This window comes from Acinonyx jubatus, chromosome B4, assembly GCF_027475565.1.
Source record: "Acinonyx jubatus isolate Ajub_Pintada_27869175 chromosome B4, VMU_Ajub_asm_v1.0, whole genome shotgun sequence".
NCBI lineage: Eukaryota > Metazoa > Chordata > Mammalia > Carnivora > Felidae > Acinonyx > Acinonyx jubatus.
In genome coordinates, this window is record NC_069387.1 from 135,740,482 (window position 1) to 135,760,507 (window position 20,026).

The following is a 20,026-nucleotide window of genomic DNA, read 5'->3' on the forward strand; positions in this document are numbered from 1 at the left end:
CTTGGTCTGGCCCCACTCCTGCCAAAGCCCAGCCTGGGGGCCTCCTGGGGGCAGCCTCCCTCCTCCAGCTTCCTCAGGTAACAACGTCTGGGGCACCTCACCGCCAGGGAGCCTGAGGCCCAGAGAGGAGTCAGATGGGGGCGTCAGTGGGGAGCCCGGGATCAGAGCCATGCTGTCCAGCCACCTGCTGAGTAGCTCAGGGAGGGTGGGAGGGAACAGGGGTTGGGGCCCACCCTTCCCGCCCCCCGACTGGTCAATGCCTCATCATCCCTGTCCCTGACCCCCAAGACAGTTGGGGGGTGGTCACTTGTCTACCTGGACAGCCTTCCTCCTCCATCCTCCAAAGGGCTTTGATCCCTTGCGCATTGCCAGTGGTGGGACGAGCTCTGCCTCTTTTGTTCAAGAGCCAGACAGAGGGGCACTTGGGGGGCTCGGTCGGTCAAGCCGACCCCAAGACTCTTGGTTTCGGCTCAGGTCATATCTCACGGTTCATGAGTTCGGGCCCCAGGTCAGGCTCCACACTGACAGTGGGGAGCCTGCTTGGGATTCTCAATCTCTCTCTCTCTGCCCCTCCCCTGCTTGCACTCTCTCTCTTTCTCTCTCTCCAAAAAAAAAAAAAAAAAAAAAAAAGCCAGAGAGAAATCGTGTCATTGCGAGCCCAGGACCGCGTGGCAGACGGGCCTCTCAGATCCCAAGGAAGCCTCGAGCCCTCTGATCCGTGCACAGGGCCCTAAAACTATGGCCACTGATGTGGCCGAGTGTCCTGAGGAGGCTGCAGGACCCAGGCACCTCGACCTCGGTATCCCGTTTCTCCTACAAATTCCCCAGCAACCGACCCCACAAACCACAGCCCAAGCTCGGGATGCCCCAGTAGAGGGGACCCGGCCCCACCACGGCGGGGACCCCGTGCCAGGCCGGCCACCATCCTCTGTACCCTCTCTCTGGCCTGAGCAGCAGCCGCATTGCAGCCCACCCCCCACCCCAGGCTCCCGGGTCGGAGGAGCCCCTGCCCCGAACCAACCACAGAATCCTGGGAATGTTCCCTAGGCTGGGACCAGGACAGCACGCCATGACACAGACGCAGCATCCAAGTACTTCCCAGAACTCAGACCTCATGACGGAGCTGGACCTCAACATCCCAGACTCACCACCCCCCACAAGCCGCAGGAGCCGGAGGGGGGGACGTCTCCCCCTCCCTGGGTCCTCCCGGTCTCCCCGCGTCCTCAGGTGGTAGGCACCACTTTTAGGAAGGTCAGCAGTGATAAGAGAGGGTTTCCCCACCCTCTGCCCTCCGGGGCCGCCCACCTCCCTGCCCAACACAGCGGGACGGCGGCCTCGGAGCCTGAGCAGGGCTTCTGGGTGCTGAGCTGCCCCGGCTGCAGGTGTCAGCCACGAGGGTGGCCCCAGGCACCCCCTTATCGCTCACTCTCCACCCACATCACTCCGTACCCCGCCGCCCCTGCACCTTCCTTCTCCTTCCAGATGCGCCGTAGAGCCCCTCCTCCACAGACCTTTACGCCGCCTGCCCCCCCAGGGGGCCAGGGGGTGCTTGACCCCCTCAGGCTTTTCCGAAAGCTATCTGGGGTAGGGTTTGTCTGCCCCCACCGGCTGTGAGCTCCCCAGCGCAGGGATCCCCGCACACGGCCTAGCACCCTCCCCAGCCGTGAGCCGGCCTTGACCGTGAGCCCCCACCCCACCCCAGCTCCCCGGGTGGTGGGGACAGGCTGGCCGGGCCTGGGCCGGATCCCCGGTCTCCCTCTGGGGCCCCATCCCTGGCCCTGGCCTGGCTGCCCACAGCTCCTGCAGCCCACGCTCCTGGCCCGGGGCGCTTTATAACTCTTCCTTCTCGGGCATCCTCCGGCAAAATATTTGAAGAATGTTCTAATTATCTGCGATCAGCCAGGGAGGCGGGCCTGGGTCCACTTGTCCAGGAAGTAACTTGGCAAATACCTGGGAAGATGGCAGCCGGCCCCCACGCCCACCTAAAGTGGGTCCCCACCAGCGTCTCCCTCAGGTGGGCAGGGGTCGGCCCAGCCCTTCCCGGAAGAGGCTCTTCTCCGGCTCCGGAGCCCAGTAGTCCCGCGGGGCAGCGGCCGGTGTGGCCTCGGTGCTCCCACACGTCAAACGGGGATAAGAATGTCTGCCAGGTCTGGGGTCACTCTGCGGACCACGTCCCCCCTCCAAGCCATCATCACAGTGCCAGAGCTTGGGACCAGCAGGGTCCCCGCAGCCTTCCCCTGTGGGGAGGAGCGGGACGGATTGGAACGGCTGGGGCCGAGCTGGACACAGCTGGTGCAAAGGCCCGGTGGTGTTCAGCCCACCTGTCCTGGCGTTCCTTACACCTGCTCGTCTGCTCGTCTTCCCCTGCTGGGGCTCTAGGCTCAGTTCAGTGGGAGGCATGGGGCTTGGGGACCTTCCCGGACCTCACTGCTCTGAGGCTCAGTGTTCCAATCTGAAAATAGGGCCTAACAGCCCTGTTTTGGCAAATGGCTTCTCCCCCTGCTGGCCTGGGTGGGAAGAACTTCGAAGGGGGTGGGGGGGCCCTGCAGGGGAGGGACAAGCCAACATGACCACCCTTCCTGAGTGGCATCCCCCACACTGTCCCACCTCACCCCCACTGCTCCCTTTACAGATGAGGACACTGGGGCTCTGAGAGAGCGCCCCGAAGGGAGCTTCATGGGTGGTGGGCAGGGGGGGTGTCCCAGAGAGAGGGCCGGAGGCAGGAGGGGGCTCAGCTGGGAAAGAAAGCCATCCCTCTGCCCCTTCCTGCCCTGCCCAGGCCTCAGTTTCCCATCTGCGCGTGTGGTGAGGGAGTGAAGCGACAATCTAGGTACCTGTGGCTGCATCCTAAAGAGGGTTCTCTGGGCTTGGGGTCCTGGGTTGGAGGTCTGCTCGGCCGCCGACTCTCACTGGCCTCAGTCTGCCCATCTGTCCGATGGGCAGAACAGCCCCTGCTCGTAGGTGGGGCGCGTGCAGGCCGGCTCCCTCCGTGGGTCCTGCCTGCTGCAATCTTTCCAGCCCACTGCCCGGCTCAGCTCACTGCCCGCAGTGTTCCCGGGGAAGAGAGCGGAGCGTCCGCCTGCTCCCTCGCGCCCCCGGCGGGCGGCTGCCCGCCCGCCCTCCCCGCATAGCTGGCATTCCTGGCCTGGCATTCTGGGACCCCACCCTGGAGAGAAACCAGGCATCCTGGGAGAAAGCAGGCGGCGGACGGGGGTCTCGGGCGGGGCCGAGGCTGCCAGAGGTGGGCCAGCACAGCCCAGGGGTTCTGTCTATCCTGTGCCCGGTTCGGGGAGCTTACGGATGAAAGGGCATAGGGTCTGGAGGGTCCATCCAGCCCCCATACCTGCTAAGTCAGTGAAATCAGAACCCCATTCACTCACCATGACCCCAAAACCCCAGGTCATTGACCTCCGGCCTCAGACCCTTCCAGATCTCTGTTGGGCAGGCGGGACCCGTCGTGACACTCCTGGGCTCAGGTCACACTGACCAGCAAGGCTAGAGGCACCCAGACCCTCCCAGCAGCCAGGTCCAGCTTGGTGCCTCTTCCTCTGAGAAGCCTGCCCCGGTGTCTCCTCTGTCCTCCCTCCCCGCGTGCTCACATCTACACCAGCCTCCCGAGGGGGCTGCCGGGGGCTGACCTTCAGCGACACCTGTCTAGGCCATGGACACACTTCCAGCTCTTTCTGCTATACTCTGGACCTTCCCAGGCCTTGACCCTGACCTGTGTCCTCATTTTCCATGGTGCAGATGGGGACACCGACCCGTGGCAATGGAAGCCACATCGTGAGCTGAGGCCCGAGCAGGGACGAGACCCCTAGCCCTGGCCTTGGCCTAGGCCCTAATACCCCAGATCTGTCAGACCCTGGGGCACCCTGCAGGCCTGGGTGACCGGGATGTCAACCTGAAGCCTCAGGACAGGTGGATGGACAGCCAGGCAAGGGGAATAGGTGGGAGGGAGCTGGCAGGGAGTCTGGCCCATGGCCAGGCTGGCAGTCTGGGCGCCTGATGGGTCAGCCACCACCTCAGCCTTCCTGGCTGCTACAGACATGGTCTGAGCAGTGGGTTCAGGGGCTGAGTCCCCACAGGTAGAGGACACTGAGAAGTCTCCTCTGTGCAGACGCCAGGGCAGGGCTGAGCTCCCGGTCCTGGGGCTGTGCCTCCGGCCAGCGCCCCGGAGGGGCCCCCTTCCGGGACTGGATGGCGCCGGGGGCCTGCCTGGGCCACACAGCACCGCAGAGCAGAGAACGAGCCCGGCCCCACCCAGGCTCTCCCCAGTTCCACCGCCCTGCCATCTGCTCTCGCCAAAACCGGGGACCCCTCTGGGCCAGGACACCCCAGACGTGGCTTGCTCACCACCCACCTCCCTTTCTGAGCATCCCACTGCTCCTTCTGAGAATTCTGGGCCACCGGGGCCACCCCAGCCAACTGCCTCAGCTTGGATGCCTCACGGGACAGGGTGCTCACCCCTGCCCCGGAGCAGCCCACTGCATCCCTCACCAGCCTCGCACCCCCAGTACACCTCCCCGGGGCTCAGCAGCCCCCCACCCACGCCCTGCCTTAAGTGAGTGGCCTGGAGTCCTGCCCCACCCCTCCTTTCCACAGCCTCCACCTCTGTCCAATGGGATCGTCACACCTTACGCCCTGCCTCGTGGCTCTTGGGGCTGCCCGAAGGGAAATAAAGGAACGAGGCGCGTGCAGCTTCACCCCACAGCCGTGAGCAAAGCCCGATCACGCAGGGGTGGCCCAGGCAGGGTCTGACACAGATGATACGCTGGGGCCTTGGGGCAGCTCTCAGCCCTCGGCCCAGCACCCCTTCCCAGACGCTGACCAACAGCAGTCTCCACCTGGCGTCTCTAGGACCCGTGCCCTCGGGGTCCCCCACGCCCTGCGTGACGGGCCAAGCCTGAGTGCCCTGAGCTACTGGGGACAGGGTGAGCCTCCAGAGCCAGGCTGCCACCTCCCTGTCCCGTGCTCCCGTGACACTAGCCCACCCTGCCACCCCGCACACATCCTCCCTGGGCACCCTCCGCAGGCCGGCCGCTGGCACCCTAGCCTATCCCACGAGCCTGGGCCGTGCCCGCAGGTGACTCTGCTGGGGCTGTGAGGGGGGCTTGGCCCCCAGGTGCGGCCAGCTGGCACCTCAGCCCACCACAGGGCCTCACATGGGTGGATGGGCACGCAGGACGGGCCCCCAGGGAACACGGGGATGGCAGGTGATAGAAGCGGCTGCTTCCAAAGGGGGGGGCGTGTCGGCAGCACCTGGAAATTCCCCGTGTTCCCCGCCAGTGATGCAGTCACCCTGGGAAGACGTGAGTCAGGGAGCCAGGAAGTCCCCCCCCACACCGGCCCATCCCCCCCAGCCCCCCCCGCCGTGCCTGCCCACAAGCACTGGGGGCCAGCACACCTGGGGCCCGGAGGCCTCTGCCATCCACTGGGCAAGAGGATCCTGACCGGGTCAATGGGTCTTGCCGGGACGCAGACACGGGAGCAGCCATCTGACCATTCACGGTGTTTATTGGGCACCGACTTAGCACCAAGTGCTGTGCGGGGTCCTGGGTGCTGGGGTGGGGGTGGGGCGGGGGCCAACCCGAAACCACAACCATTTGTGGGCAGAGGGCCCCTCACCCGCACTCTGCCCCCATTTCACCCCGTAGGCCCTGCCTTGGGGAACCTTGTCCCTCTCCTCTGCCCCACCTGCATCAGATGGGGGGTGGACAGGGGCAGGACCAGCCCCCTCCCAACTTCCCTGGCTTGGTCCACCCACGCCCGTGGTCCTTCCTGAGCTCAGGATGAAACTGCTCATCCCTGCCCTGCTTAAAACCTTCCCTCCCATGGCTCCCCACGCCCGGGGCTGCCCCCCACCCCAGCGCTGTGACCCCACTCCCCACTCCCCCTGCCCGCCCCACAGCCATCCATCCCTCGGCCGAGAATGCCACTCTCCCCAGCACGTTCTTTAGGGCCCAGGTCTCCCCTGACCCACCCTCACTGCAGCTGGGATAGCGGGTTAGCGGCCCCTGGCGTGTAGGGCACCGCAGGGCTTTGGGTAAATGACGGGGAAGGAAGGGAGCCTCCCGATTACACCTGCTTACACGGCCAGCCTTGTTCACCGGGCCCGGGGGCTGCCGGAACCACTGTTGTGAAGGGCAAGTTGAAGGTGGAGGCAAGGGCTAGAGAGAAGGGGAGGCGGGGAGAGCAGGGGCCCTGAAGCGTCCAGCCCCATCACCCGCACGGACAAGCCAAGGCAGAACAGGGCGGTGGTGTCCCCAAGGCTGCCTGAAGTCCATGGCATGTGGCAACGATTCACGTGCTGACCCAGCGGAGGCCATGAGCTGGCCAGCTGGGACCACCTTCTCTCTCCGCTCAAGCCGGCCTCAGAGCCCCTTGGGTTAGCAGCCCGGGGCAGAAATCTGAGGTGCTCTTGGTTCCCGCACCCCCCCCCCCCCAAGGAAAGCTGTCCCTCTGACTCCAAATCTGAACGTGTGGAGGTAGGGACAGGGGAAGAAAGGGGGTGGGGACAGAGACAGAGAGAGGGCCCTCGCTCAGCGCCTCATGACGCCTGGCCGTTAGATAATTCTAACCAGCTGGATTAGTTGGTCTTTCTTCCCACTCGAGGTCACAGACAGTGAGCGAGAAGGAATCGGCAGCACGGCCCTGAGAGCCGGACAGACCTGGGTTCGAATCCAAGCTCAGCCCCCTTGCGTGCGACCTAGGGAGTTACTCAGTGCTCTGACCCTCGTACTCCCCACTTCACCACCTCCCAAGTGGGTGGCCACCCCAGCTGGCACGCACCCATCAGTCCAGTGACAGAAGGGCCCCTCTGCGAGGACCTGAGTCTTCCAGAAGTAGGATGCAGAGCCCTGGGCCCCCCGTCAGGAGTCTGCCGGGCGGACAATCCTTCTGGAGGAGCGTTTCCTCTGGGCGCCTAAGTCTCAGCTCTGGACCCCTCGGCGTGGTGGCCCCCGCACCCTGCAGCAGCACCAACACCCGCTTCGTTGGGAAGGGGGGAGGCTGGGGGGGTGGGGGGATCCAGATACCACCCGCCTTGTCCCAAGGCTCCTTCCCTCAGGGGCCCTGCCCGTTCGCAGCTCCCGCTGGGCACAGACTCCAGCACAGGGAACCTCTCTGGAGGAGGGTCGGAAACCGGGGTGGCCTTGGGGGTGGGGTTCTGCCACAGGTGTTTTCGGGATGGGGCCACCAGGAGGTGCCGATGCCCGGGGAGCTGCGGCCGGGGAACGTGGCGCTGCGCCCGTCCCGCTCAGGGTCAGCGGGAGGACGGCCACTCGGGCTGCACGGCTTTAGTGCATATGCCACACCCTCAGACGGAGCGTTTCGTGGCATCGTCGGTGCTCAGAAGCCACCGGCTCCGGCGTGACCTCTCTGGGGCCTCCGCATCCTCGGTCACCGTGGGGGCCGACCCCACGGCCGCCTGGCACAGAGGCCCCATGAGTGCTGGCTCCCTTCCAGGCGGGGCCCTGGCCCAGCATCTGCTTGTATGCTTCCAGCGCCGGGGAGCTCACCGCTTCCCTGCCAACCGCAGACTGGCCCAGGCCTGGGGCCCCCCGCTCGGAGGGCGAGGACACCCCGCATTGAGGGCAGGACTGGCAGGGGCCCCAGGCAGGCTGAGCGGCTCCGGGGACGGAGGCCAGGAAGATGGAGAAAGGGAGGAGGGAGCGCACCTGTGCCCACCCCCACCCTGCTAGCCAGCCCAAGGGGAGGCCCCAGCCCCGCGCCAGGGAAGGAGGACAAACGGCCGTTTTGTCCTTGGCCAGCGGGCGGCCCGCACCACACAATGACCCTTTCATCAGGCTGAGGGAGCCCCGGGCCGAGGTTTCATCTGACAAGAGAGGGCTCCCGGCCTCTTGTCCCTTGCTGGGGGAGCAGGGGGCGGGGGTGCCAAGCCCTCTCTGAGCCGGACCCAGGGCCAGGAAAAGTGGAGGCTCCGAGGCAGCTTGCTGAAGCCCCTCCATCTGCCCCAGGGCGAGACAGGCCCCGAGAGGGGCGCCGTTCAGGCACCCCCCCAAGCCTGAGCCGACAGAGGGTCTGGGTCTCCACAGTCAAGACCTCCCCTGCCACCACCCTCAGACTCTGCTCAGCCTAGTCTGATGACAGAGCCTTGGGCCAGGCCCCCAGTAGGGGTTCCGGGCTCCCCACAGGCTGCAGAGCCCCGGCTCCCTGCCCCCCCCCCCCCCGCAAGGCTGGCGCGAGGCTCAGGGGGACATGGCGGGGGTGGAAAGGCAGGGGCAGGGAGTGTGATTTGCTAGGCTGTGGTCAGTGGCCCTGGAAGAGCCAAATGTGCAAATAATGTGCAGTGAGGGCCTCAAAAATGACCTCCCTTCGTGATGGTCTGCTCCCCGAAGAGCATCTCTCCCTGGAGGATGAGACCCAGGGATCGGGGGACGCCTTTCTCTGTTGGAGCATTTCTCCTCAGAGGCACTGGCAGAGCGATTCTGGGATCAGGGGTGGGGGGGGGGGTGGGGGCTGTTCCCCTGGGACCTGTGTGACCTCGACGGGGCCTCCCCGCGGGGCCCCCACAACCCGTCTGCCTGTCTCGGCAAGGTTCCGTGAGGCTCTCTCAGGAGGAACCCTGGACGAATGTGTTCTTCCTTCTTCCAGAGTCTCTCTTGTGTTCCTGCTTACTGTCTAGGCAACTCCTCCCCTTATCTAGGCGCCGCCTCCTCCAGGAAGCCCTCTTAGACCCCCCCTAGAGAACTCAACACTCTCCCCTGCACACAGCCACCACACCTTCCGCTGCTTCATGGGTGGTCAGCCTCCCTGCTCCTCGTGGCTGAGCAGTGTCATCTCTTGAGCACTTACTGTGTACCCAGCACCCGGCTGAGCACGTCTCTGCATCGGCTTTCTGGATCCTCACAGCCACTCTAAGACGCCTGGGTTCCAGTAGTGGGACACAGGGAGGCTACGGAAGGCACCCCGACAGTAGGAGGAGGAACAGGGATGGGACCCCGGATCAGGGAAGATTCCAGGGAAACTCGGTGAGAAAATGAGCCACCCTCCTGCAGGCCTCCACGTGATGCCAGGCCACACCGGGACCTGGAAGAAGGGCACAGGGACCCGCCTTCCCCTCCTGGCCCTTCCTCCCCCAACACACACACAGAGGGTCGAATGGGGTCATCTCCAGAGGCTACCCTCCCCCCTCTGATTAGTGGTCGCCGAGCTGTGCCCACACGGCAAGGCTCCTGGGGAGCTTGTGATCGGACAAACTCCCATCTCTCCAGCCCACGCCCTGGAGCTTCCCGGCGCTAACCACCCCCCCCCCCTCACCACGTGCCCATGCCTTTCGATCCCAGCGGCTTGAGGGCCCAGCCAAGTGACGGATGAGGAGACTGTGGCCCAGAGAAGCCCGTGGACCTGCTCGAGGCCACACAGCAGAGCTCTCCTCCAACCTGGACAGACGCAGCCTGCAGGCGGGGAGCGGCCCCTCCCAAGGCGACACCCGTCCACGCTAAGCCGGGCGGCCCCCGATCTGCTGCCACACAGGCCCCGATGCCAGGGGAGGGGGCCTGATTCAGCAATGCCCGCCCCCCAGGGCCCTGCCCACGGGGTTTCTGGGGCTGCGGCTGGCACCACCAATAAAGCCACAGCGGCAGAGCCGGGAAGAGGTCCAGCCTCGGCAGGGCAGTGGTGAGCGCCCCCCGCCCCCCCCACGGCCAGGTGGTCGGTGAGTAACCGCCCCGTCACCCATGACTCACTCAGCTCCCCAGAGCGGGCGGTCACCATGAGAGGCTCGCACCGGAAGACCTGGGGGCATCACTGCAGCCAGCCTCCACATCTGGGAGTGGAGGCCAAGACCGGAAGGGACCTGCCCAGGACAGCAGGCCAGCCCGGTCCTGGCACAAGGCCCCCACACCAGCTGACTGGCACCGCAGGCCCTCTTCTTGGCCTGCGGCCCCCCACCTGCCCTCCCTTGGGCCCTCACTGACCCCCCCCACCCCCACCCCCGGCCCCGGAAGCTTCTGCTCCGACAGCAGTGGCACAGAGAAGGGTGAGGCCGGCCAGAGCTGCCTCCCACCGCCAGCCAAGCTCAGCATCAGGCGGGAGGGCTCAGGGCCCTTCCAGGCCAGCACACCCGTCCGACCCAATCAGTGGCAGGGGCCCAGGCATGCATCTGGGATTCGCTATGCACGGACCACAGCCCAAGACAGGGAGCTGGGAGAGCAGCCCAGATGAAAGGGGCAGGATCAATTGTCCACCAGTGTCTGTGATCCCGGCAGTGGGATGCCTTCTGGAAAGTTCTCTGGAGCAGAAAGAAGCCTCCGCCGGGGCCCCTCCTGCCCCTGGCATCCTCAGATCCCACGGGGCTGACGGTGCCAAGTATCCCTGCGGTACTGAGGTGGGCTTCCCGCTGACCCCGAGTCGTTCTCTGAAGCACATCCGCAACGGCCACCTCACCTGCACCCAGGCCTCGGCTCGTAGCCACCCACGAGGTCCTTCTCACCGGTGCCGTTTGCACCCCAGGGGCTCTCTCCCGCCCTTGGCATCCTCCACACCCAGCCAGCCCTGTGCCCACCCAAACAGGGCAGGGAGGGAGGCAAGGTGGAAATCCCAGAGGTGTCATGGTCCCCTTCTCTTGCTCCTGGGGACACCTTACTTGGTCTCTGCTCAGGGACAGCCTGGCCTCAGCACTTGCTCCCTCCCTTCTCCCCACCCAGGGGACTGAAGGGCAGGTGGGCTGGGGTTGGGGCAGGGGTGCTGAAGGTAGGGCCGGCTGGGGGCGGGGGGGCAGAGTCCGCTTTGCTGTCTCCCATCACCTACTCTGGACCCCAGCACTGCCCCGGGAACGTCTGGAAAACTGTCGCCTTTGGAGAATTTTCCCCAACAAAGCTGGCAGTGAACACGCAGGGAATGAGCCTGTGTGGGGACAGATAGCAGTCACTGCAGGCCTGGATTGGGGGAACCAACCCCGGAGGAAAACTTGGGGTCTACGGATACAGACAGGCCACCACCTGTGGCACCCCTCACTGCTGCCTTGGTGTCGTCCTCTACAGCTCCTGAGCCCACCTCCTCCTCTCAGATTCCTACTCCAGCCACCACCACCCCCCCCCCACCCCGGGATTCCTACCCCTGGCCACCTCCCCATAATGCCAAACCTCAGCCAGCTGCTTCCAAAAATGATTTCTTAAAGCATAATAGCTGATGCTTCTCTAGTTTTAAGATTGAGATGCGGGGGTTTTTAGGGGAGGGGGAGGCTTCCCGACCTCTGACCTCTGAGAACTGGAGGCGGGGATTCCAAGGCCCCCCTTGGTTGATCCATTTCCCCAGGAGGGATGCCACAAAGCAGGACTCTCCGGGCCCGCCACTTTGTTATCTTGATTCCTCAACGATCAGGCGGTCCCCATCCGGCCCCTTGCCCTGCCTGGGGCGGCCTGCCCCCCCCCCCCACTCCTCTCCCCGGGCGATGCTTCTGCAGCCGGGGCTGCCCGCCGGGCCTGGAGCGCTCTCTGCGCCTGGACCTTGTAATTATGTCCCACAGCCCGGGAAACCGCGGGCCTCGCAGCATCTGGCTGCGGTTGCGAACTTTTGTTTCAAGATGCGCGACTATTTATAGAAGGAAAACTGGTAGGATAGTAATTTCCTAGGAGCTGGAGGAGAAATTGGCTGCGCCTCTATTAAAAGGGGGTGGGGGCGCGGCGATTTATTAGGACTGCGGCCGCGAGGAGGCGGGGGTGGCGCAGGGAGCGGGAAGACAGCGCCTGCCCCCTCTGGCCGCGTTAGGCGACCCCGGACGTGGCCCGCGTGTAAAGGAGGGGGAGGAGGAGGGGAGCAGGGGAGGGGAGGGAGAGCTAGCTCTGAGGTTTAATCAGTAGCATCCAGCTTAAATTCCCCCAAACGGCGGTTCCATAAATCAAACTTCTTTTTAAATCGGAGGCCAGAGCATATGCGTCCCATTAGGAATCGGGCGAAGCCACTGCTGCGCCGACGCGCCCCCTCGGCTCCCGGGCCCGGCCGGGCCCTGCCTGGAGCTTCCCGGAGCCCGGTGGGCGCTGCCCGTCCCGACGCACACGCGCGCCCACGCTCCGCGCGCTGCCTTGGCCCGGACCCCAGGGCGCACCTCGGCCAGCCGCACGCGCGCTGCGTGTCCCCCTCGCCCCAGGTGAGGAGTCACCCGTCGCTGGGTCTGGCCGCTCAGCGCGGCAGCAAGGCGCGGGAAGCCGCAGTCACCACCGAGGACAGCTTGGGCGCTGTCTGGCGGGGCGCAGCGTGCACGTGTGCGCCTGTGGGTACGCGGGGGAGCGGGTGCGTGCGTGCGGCTCTCTCGAGTGCGGCGCAGCCGTGCGGGCCTCGCGGACTTATAAAGGAGAGGGGCTATCCCGCTGGTCCAGGACTCGGGTGGGACGCGCAGGGAATCCCCGCGCCGCCGCGCGCGCTCCGGCCCTCGCGCTCCGTGCGCGCAGTCTGGTCCACCCCGGCGCTAGGGCCTCTCGCGGGCCCCGCTCTCTCTGACCCCACAGCCGTCATTTCTCACTGCTGCAGCCGCCCCCCAAGCCCTCCACCTCGGCGGCTCAGGCCGAGGAGACGACCCAAAGTCCCCGGGCTGCCGAGCGCGTCGGGCACCCGGTGCCCCGCCCAGAGACTCCGCTGCCGAGCTTCCTGCCCGTCCGGCTCCAGCGCTGGAGGCCGAAGACGGGGCTCTCCCCACCCCGCCCACCCCGCGTGCGGCCCGCGGCACTCACAGGTAGCTGCCGCTGGACAGGATCAGAAAGATCTGCGGGCAATACACGGAGAGGAGCGCGCCGCGCGGAGACAGCAGGAGCATGGTGGGCCGGCGCTCCTGGAAGGGCTTGGCGGGCCCCGCGGGCAGCGCGCCTGGGCCAGCTGAGGCCGGGGTCTCCGCGGCCCTCCCCGAGGTGGGGCGGCGACACCAGGCGCTAGGCACCCGGGCGCGCGGGCCCCGGCGCAGGATTCGTCCGTGCCCCGCCGCCAGGGCCGAGCATCGCGTTGCAGCTGGGGCTGGGACGGCGGCGGGCGCTGGGGCTGGAGCGCGGGACCGGGGGACCGGCAAGTGGGTAGCGGGTGCGCCTCGGCGGCCGTCTAGCCCTCCGTCCGTCAATCGGTCGGAACCGGCTCTGTCGCTCGCTCTGGCTCAAGTCTCCAAGTCTCTCGAGGCGCGCAGCTGCCATTGGACGGGCCGCCCCTACATCCGCCTCCTCTGCGGGCGGGTTTTTTAAAGGGGAGGCTGACCGGAGCGTGCGACAGGAGCCGCCCCCAAGGCTTGCCCAAACTGCCTAGGCCCGTACCCCCCTCCCTCCCTGCCCAGCTTCGGCGAACCACACAGCTCTGGCCGGTTCTGGAAGGTGCACCTGGGGCGGGGGGGCGGGGGGGGCGGCACCAGCGGGATAACCGCGCGAGGGCGTGCGCTCCTCTTGGGGGGCTGTGCTCGGCAATCTGTTCTCCTGTTCGCATACATGTCCCTGCATGTGCCTGTGTGTGCCCGCGGGAGCGTGGGCGCGTCTGAGGGCGCAGGTGTGTGCTCACAGATGCGCTGTGTGCGCTGTACCTCTGCCCGCGCGCGCCCCTGGGTTTGGTCAGGCTGGTCGTGAGTCGCTCGCTCTCAGGCTAACCCACCAGGCCCAGCCAGGCAGGGCTCACCTGTGCACATGCGCACTGGTGTTTCTGTAGGGTCCTGCCTCGGCGCCTCTTGGGAGGGGCTGAGAGCGAAGAAGGCACCCCTCGTTGGTGCACAGAGGCCCCCAGCTCTGGCTTCCCCATCTCGCTTCTTTTGCTTTCTTTGGAAGGGTTGGTTGGAATAGGTATCGGGAGAAGCAGATCCACAAGGATACACTTTCTAAACAATCCTCCTTCTTCCAGTGAGTTTTGTTTTAAAGGCCAGAAACTCACCTCCTGTTTGGAGGTTTTGAGTCCCACCTCCTATTGTCTGCCAAGCCTGGCTACATATGAGTGATCTTCTGGATGCAGTGTAGACCCCCATCAGCTGGGGCGAAAGCACCAGGCAGGGGAGGGGACAAGAAAAGAGAGGTCTGTGTGATATGGCCAAGGACCCCGGGCTTCTAGACCTGGCATGGAGATTCACCCCCGGCAGGCATCCAGAAGGAGGGGGCTGCCTCCTTCACCTCTTTCCACTGGGCCCCTCCCGCAGGGGGAGGAGGCAGGAACGGAGCTGGGCTGATCCTGGGACTTCCTGTGACCCCACTTTCAGTGGGCAGAGGGGTGCCCAGATTCCAACGGCTTGTCCCTGCCCCGGCTGGGCCTCCTCCAAGGGCTGCCGCTTGGAGCGGGCTCGGTCCCAGGGTGAGGAACCGTGACTCCCCAAAGCCGTTTGTTTCGAAATTGCTGAAAATCCAAGACAGAACTCCTCTTGGGGCCCGGATCCCCAAAGGGATTGTGAGGCCTGAGTTCTCCATTTCTGCTGGCCTGAACCCCCCCTGCCCCCCGGGGGCTGCACGTCAATGCGTGTGCCCGAGTGGGAGAGGTTCCCAGTATACATCAAACACACACACACACAGGAGTGGGCGGGGGGGGGGGGGCTGTGATCACAGGATACCCCCACACACACCCAGTGCAGACAATCCCTGACATTTGGTTAGAACTTTTGGGGCCCTAATAGCCCAGCTCCTGGGATTCTGAGGCCCTGAAAGACACTCCCTGGAGGAGTCCCCAGGGCACGGGCAGCGGCTATGATCCCGAGGTCATTAACAGTAAGAAGAGCTTGACTGGTGCGCACAGGTGTTTATTGGGCCCCACCCCTACCCCCAGGGCACAGGCACCCAAGACTAATCTTCACGGTACGGTGAAGGAGGTACTACTGTGACCCCATTTTGCAGATGAGGGAGGCAGACCCGGGGAGATTAGAGCGCTTACCCAAGGCCACCGATGAGTGAGGGGGAGGGGGGAGCCAAAACCTCACCCTTAATGCACTGGGCTCCCAAGTCATTAGCCCCTCAGATCACATCTGGGCCCAGCTCCCGCCTCCTCCCGGCTTTGTGCAGCCAAGGTGGCTTGCAAAGAAAGCAAGCCCCCAGCTCCAGTTCGGGCGGGCAGGGGCTGCCCTACTGGCAGAGGCAGAGCCCCTCCCCTTAGCAGATCCCAGGGCGGCTCCCTGGCTTTCCTGGATGTGGTTCCGCAGCGGTGTGGGAACATTAGATTTTCTCCTCTCCCCCCAGGAGTGGGAGAGCGCGTGTTTCAGGGGGCACAGCAGAGGGAGAAGCTTCCCACTCCAGGGCTCCAGAGGGGGGTGGTGCAGAAGGCAGAGTCTGGCTCTCTTGCCCACTCCCAGAGAGGTGGGCACAGTGCCTGGGCACACAGGCTGGTCTCTCTCTACTCAGACACCGGCCACCATCGTGTTCAGGATGGCCAGAGCTGAAGTCTCCTTCACAGAGGGCAAAGGGAGGCCCAGGAAAGTGGGGAGAGGGAAGCCACCGTCAGTCGGTAGCTGGACCCGGAGGTCTCAGAGCCCTGCGGCCAGCCCTGGGAGCCCAAGTCGGTGGCATCGGGATCTCCTTCTGCTGCCTGGGGTGGGGAGTGAGGGTCCTAGAGCCCACAAGCTGGGGGTGGATGTTCTTTGGGGTGGCTCCCGTTTAGGAACTGGTGTCAGGGTGCTAGGAGGAGTGGTCAGTGGTGGAGGCCAGAGCCAGTCTGAGCTCTGCCACTGACCCTTGGGGACAAGCGACTCGGCCTCCCTTGCTCAGTTTCCCGATCCTTAAAAGGGGAGCTTAATCTAGGATCCCCAGGAGCGGAGGAGGCCTTAGAGCTGAGAACCCGGCAGCACAGAGAGAGGAACTGCGGGGGCTGCTGGGGATCCCCAAACCGGGCCTCCCTCCCAACCCCCACCCCCTATCGGACTCGGTGCCGGCACCCTCACCGCCCATAAACAAACACCCAGGGACACAGCGGACACCCAGACCCACCACAAACAGAGCCACCAGCGGCCGCAGGCACGCCGGCCCAGGCCTGCAGAGCTGAGGCGAGGTCGGGGCCTTCCAGCCCTGCCCCTGCAGCCACCGGCCTCAGTTTCTCCACCTATAAAACGGCGGAGGGGGCGACAGAAGGACGGGCGATGGGCGGTAGACGAGAAGACTCTCCCGTGGTGCCTTCACCTCTCCGCCTGGGAAGCCGCGTCTCCGCCTCCCGCCGGGCAGCCCGCCGCCTGTGCTCCGGCCGGGACCCGCCTGCCTCCCCGCGGCTGGCTGCGCACAGTAGGGGCGAAAGGCGCGGCGGGGCTCCGGAGCGCGGCGCACCGCACCCCCTCACGGTCACCTCGCCCCTCCACCCCCCACTTCGAGCGAGGCCGAGACAGATTCTGTCTAAAGGAGATCGCAGCTCAACAGGTAAGGACTCGGCTGGGTTCAGGAATGTGGAAATACGACTCGGGGCAGCTACTGCAGCGAGAGCAGCGAGCGCGGCGAGAGGGGGCCGGGCCGAGGGCCCAGGGCGGGCGGGGGCGCGGGCCCCGGACCGAGCCCGAGGCGGCCGGCCCGCCGCGCGGCCCATCCCGAGCCAGCCGGACGAGTTGTCAAGGCAATTTCAACACGTCCGGGTGATGGATAGGGTCGAAGGGCCCGGGCAGGTGCCCCGGCCTGCAGGCTCGCGACCGGGGTGCTCGCCCCCCGCCCGCCCAGGCCTTTCCGGCTGCCCGACGCGCCCGGCTCCCGGCCCCGGCGCGCCCTCCAGACGGCGAGCGCTCGGCCCGGGCTCGGCGCCCAGCGCAGCCCGGGGGAGGGAAGGCGCGTCCCACCCCCAGGGCCCGGAGCCCAAACAGGTGAAAGTACGCGCCGGGCACGCTCGCCGCTACCCGCGAGCCTAGCCGCCGCCCGCGCGCCCTGCTTTCCTTCCAGCAGCCCCGGAGCCGGCGCGCTTCGGGAGTACCCGCCGCTCACGGGGCTCGGGGGCGTCCCTGCTGGGCCGGGGGAGGGGAGGGTCCGATACACAGGCCAGCCTTGGATCCCCAGGAGCCGGCTGTGCCCCCCTCAGGCCCCACGTCTCCGCGGGGACCCTCTGGAACCGGTTCCTCCCGGCTGCCCCTGCCCGGGGCTACCGCCCCTGCCCACGGGGCTACTCACCCGAGCTTCACGTAGAGGACGCCAAAGCAGAGAAACACGTAGAAAATCCACTTGCGAAAGTTTCTGTGCATGATCCAGGGAGGGGGGCTGCGCCATAGACAGCGGCGACCCGAGGGGACGCGCGGGCCGGGCGGGGAGCTGGCAAGGGCAGGGGGCTTCGGTGGACCGCTCTCAGCCGGCGCTGCGGCTAGGGCGGCCGGCGACGCGCGAGGACTCGGCGCGCGCTGCCACCATGGTGAGCTCGGGGCGCCGCCGCCGCCGCCGCCGCTGCCGCCGCCGCGTGCGCCTGGGTAGTGACCTGGGCCGGGGACCGCGACCTCGGTGCTGGGCTGCGCGATCGCTGGGGCCTGCGAGCGCCGGCGGGGGCCGGGGCCCGAGCACGGCAGGCGGGAGGGAGCTGCCTCCACTGGGCGCAGCCGCCTGGGGCCGTGCGCGCCTCGCCGAGCGCCGCGGCGGCCAATGTGTCCGCACTTGTCCGCCTCCCCAGGTGACTCGCGGCCCCGGCAAGCGAGCTGCGAGCGAGCGAGCGCGCCCCAGGTAGGAGGATCCGCCTCCCGCCCGCCCTCCTCGCTCGCCGCGCGCTCTCTCTCCCTCGCTCCCGGGCTCTCCCCTCCCTTTTCTCCTCCCTCCCCCGTGACACACAAACACATCCACCACCCCCCCACCACCCCCCGGCCCAGGCTGGCTCCCTTCCGATCGCCCTCCTGGGACTGGGCAGGGGGAGGGGGATTGGGTGCGCGGAGGGGGGGGGGGCGGCCCGCAGGGGAGGGTGCGTCTGGGAAGAGACACCTGCGGTGGGGCTGGCCGAAAGGGTGGGGGTGGGGCGCGGAGGAACGTCCCGTACAGGTCTTGATGGCTGCTCCGCTTCCAGTCTCTGGTGGGAGGGGGGGCGGGGGGGAGACCACCCAACCCATAGCCTCTTTTGCACGCTTCCCCTCCCCCCCCCAGCAATTACACACTTGGGGGCCTCCTGGGCCACACCCTTAGCCCAAGCATCACTGCTTCTCTGGCAGACCTCGATCAGCCCTCCCCTGGCACCCAGGGTCACCCCCGCCTGTCAGCGCTGGTGCCAGAGAGACTAACTCAGAGGGGACCGGGAAGGGACGGACAGGCCGGGCCAGGTGCAGGCGGATGGCTTGGATGACCTCCTGCGGAAGCCATTGCGCTAAGCACCGTGATGGGGAGGGAGAGGAGGATGTGGAGGGGGCCCCTGCGTCCCATCTTCCACTGCCCGAGGTCCCCGAAGTCTGCTCAGTCCCCTCCGCAGTGCCCGGCTCAGTGTTCACGTTCAGAGCCCGGAGCGCGAGGTCTAACCCTCCCACATTCAGAACTGTCCGGTTTGGCACAGTCCGGGGGGAGGGGGGGCCGAGTGGTGGCCAGCCCCACAGACCCTGCTGCGCCGAAGTCCGGTCTGTCCTGAGGGGCGGAACGTGACCAGCCGCCTAACCGCTGTCCTGGCCAAGCCCTTGTTGCGCGCGCTCACAGCCCCGGGAAGCCCTCGAGCGTGCCACCCTTGGGCGCGCAGACGGAGCTGGGAAGCGCTTAATTCCCGACGACCCGCTGGGACCCGAGACTCGCGGGGCTGAGAGGAGGGCGGCGGCGGTTGCTTCCAGACACCCTGGGTCCCACCTAGCCAAGCCCCGGGCGGGAACTCTAGCTACCTGACCTACCCGTGCCCCTGCAGTCCTGCTCAGATCGCTGCCCCATCTCCTGGTAGTCCTCGCAAGTTCCCTAAACCTTCGCCACGACCGGGGCGCGGGCCCTTTGTCGGCCCGCCCCGTCGATCAGAGGCCGCGCAGGTGCCGCTGTCCCGGGCCGGTCGCGTGGGGAGGACCCCCCGAGGAAAAGGACGTTGGAGATTGAACACGGGCAGGGAAACTGAGGCTCAAAGAGAAGTGGAGTAACAGCGTCGCTCCCAGGTGTCCCCTGCGCCCCTTTCGGTGGGACGGGAAACTGAGCGCCGGACCCCGAAGGCCAGGGCCCAGCCCTACGCAGCAGCCGGAGGCGGGAGCGGGGCCGGCTGGGAGCGGGGAGCGGCGGGAGGAGCCTGGCGCGCGGGCCGATGCTGCCCCCCGGCGGCGACACCACGGACGCTCAGACGCGGGCCCGCGGGCGCACTGGGGCCGGGGCGTCGAGGGCCGCGGGGCCACGCCGGGTCCGGGTCGGCGCGGTGAGCGGGGTCCCCGACCCTGTCACCGAGTCCGGGGACCACTCCGCGCCCCCCGCCGCCGCCAGCCTCAGTCTCAGCGACCGAGAATGGGCGAATGGTCAGGAGCTGTTGGGCAGAGGCGGGGCTTGAATAACGACGGCCGCGATGGTGGCCCCTCCCCAGCCCCAGTCTGGGCGACCGCTCGAGACCCCCGGCCGCGCGGATCCCCCCCAGCCGCCCACCCGCGTCGGATCCCGAGCCTGACGTCCCGAGGGCGGGTCGGCTCCTGAAGCAGCCGGGCAGGGCGGGGCAGGGGAGGGGGGAGGGTTCCTGCGGGTGGGCGGGATGCCTGGGTCCCTTTGTGCCTCGGTTTCCCCGGGAGGGCAGGACGCAGAGCAGCGCCCCTCCAGACGCAGAGGGACAGCGGCGCGGCGTGGTGCTGCCCCCTGCCGGCCACGGGAGGGAGGCGGCGCGGCGGAGGAAGGTATCTCCGGGGTTGGAGACCTGTAAGTCCCTCCCTGGACAGTGTGGTTTCTCCTCGGCGTCTCCAGGGGGATGGCTGGAGCTCTGAATGGCCTCAAAGTTGGGAGACATCTGGGGTGGGAAGAGCTCTATGAATCCCTTTCCCGTGTGTGTGTGTGTGTGTGTGTGTGTGCCCGCGCGCGCGCGCACACACACACACACACACACACACACTCGCGTCCATACCAAAACACGAAACTGGCTCCTGCCCCAGGGCCTTTGCACACACTGTCTCTGCTTCCAGTGCAGCGTTCTTCCCCTGGTTCCGTGTGGCTCCAGCATAAATGTCCCACATCGGAGGGGCCCACACATTCCTCCTCCT

At 66.7% G+C, this 20,026-nt stretch overlaps 1 protein-coding gene across 5 annotated transcripts in view; it reads right to left on the bottom strand.

The window, feature by feature from the left end:
• Nucleotides 1-17,600, bottom strand: part of WNT7B (Wnt family member 7B) — a 48,967-nt gene extending 31,367 nt beyond the window's left edge. Inside the window, exon 1 of one of the 5 annotated variants that reach the window (XM_027070455.2) lies at nt 17,034-17,600. In XM_027070455.2, coding sequence (XP_026926256.1) covers nt 17,034-17,104 — 71 coding nt within the window. In that variant the 5' untranslated portion in view covers nt 17,105-17,600. Of the gene's footprint in view, nt 1-2,834; nt 4,506-12,689; nt 14,506-17,033 lie in introns of those variants that run through there. The other 4 variants (XM_027070453.2, XM_027070454.2, XM_053199513.1 and 1 more) reach the window with 4 other exon arrangements.
• Nucleotides 17,601-20,026: the final 2,426 nt, after the last annotated feature.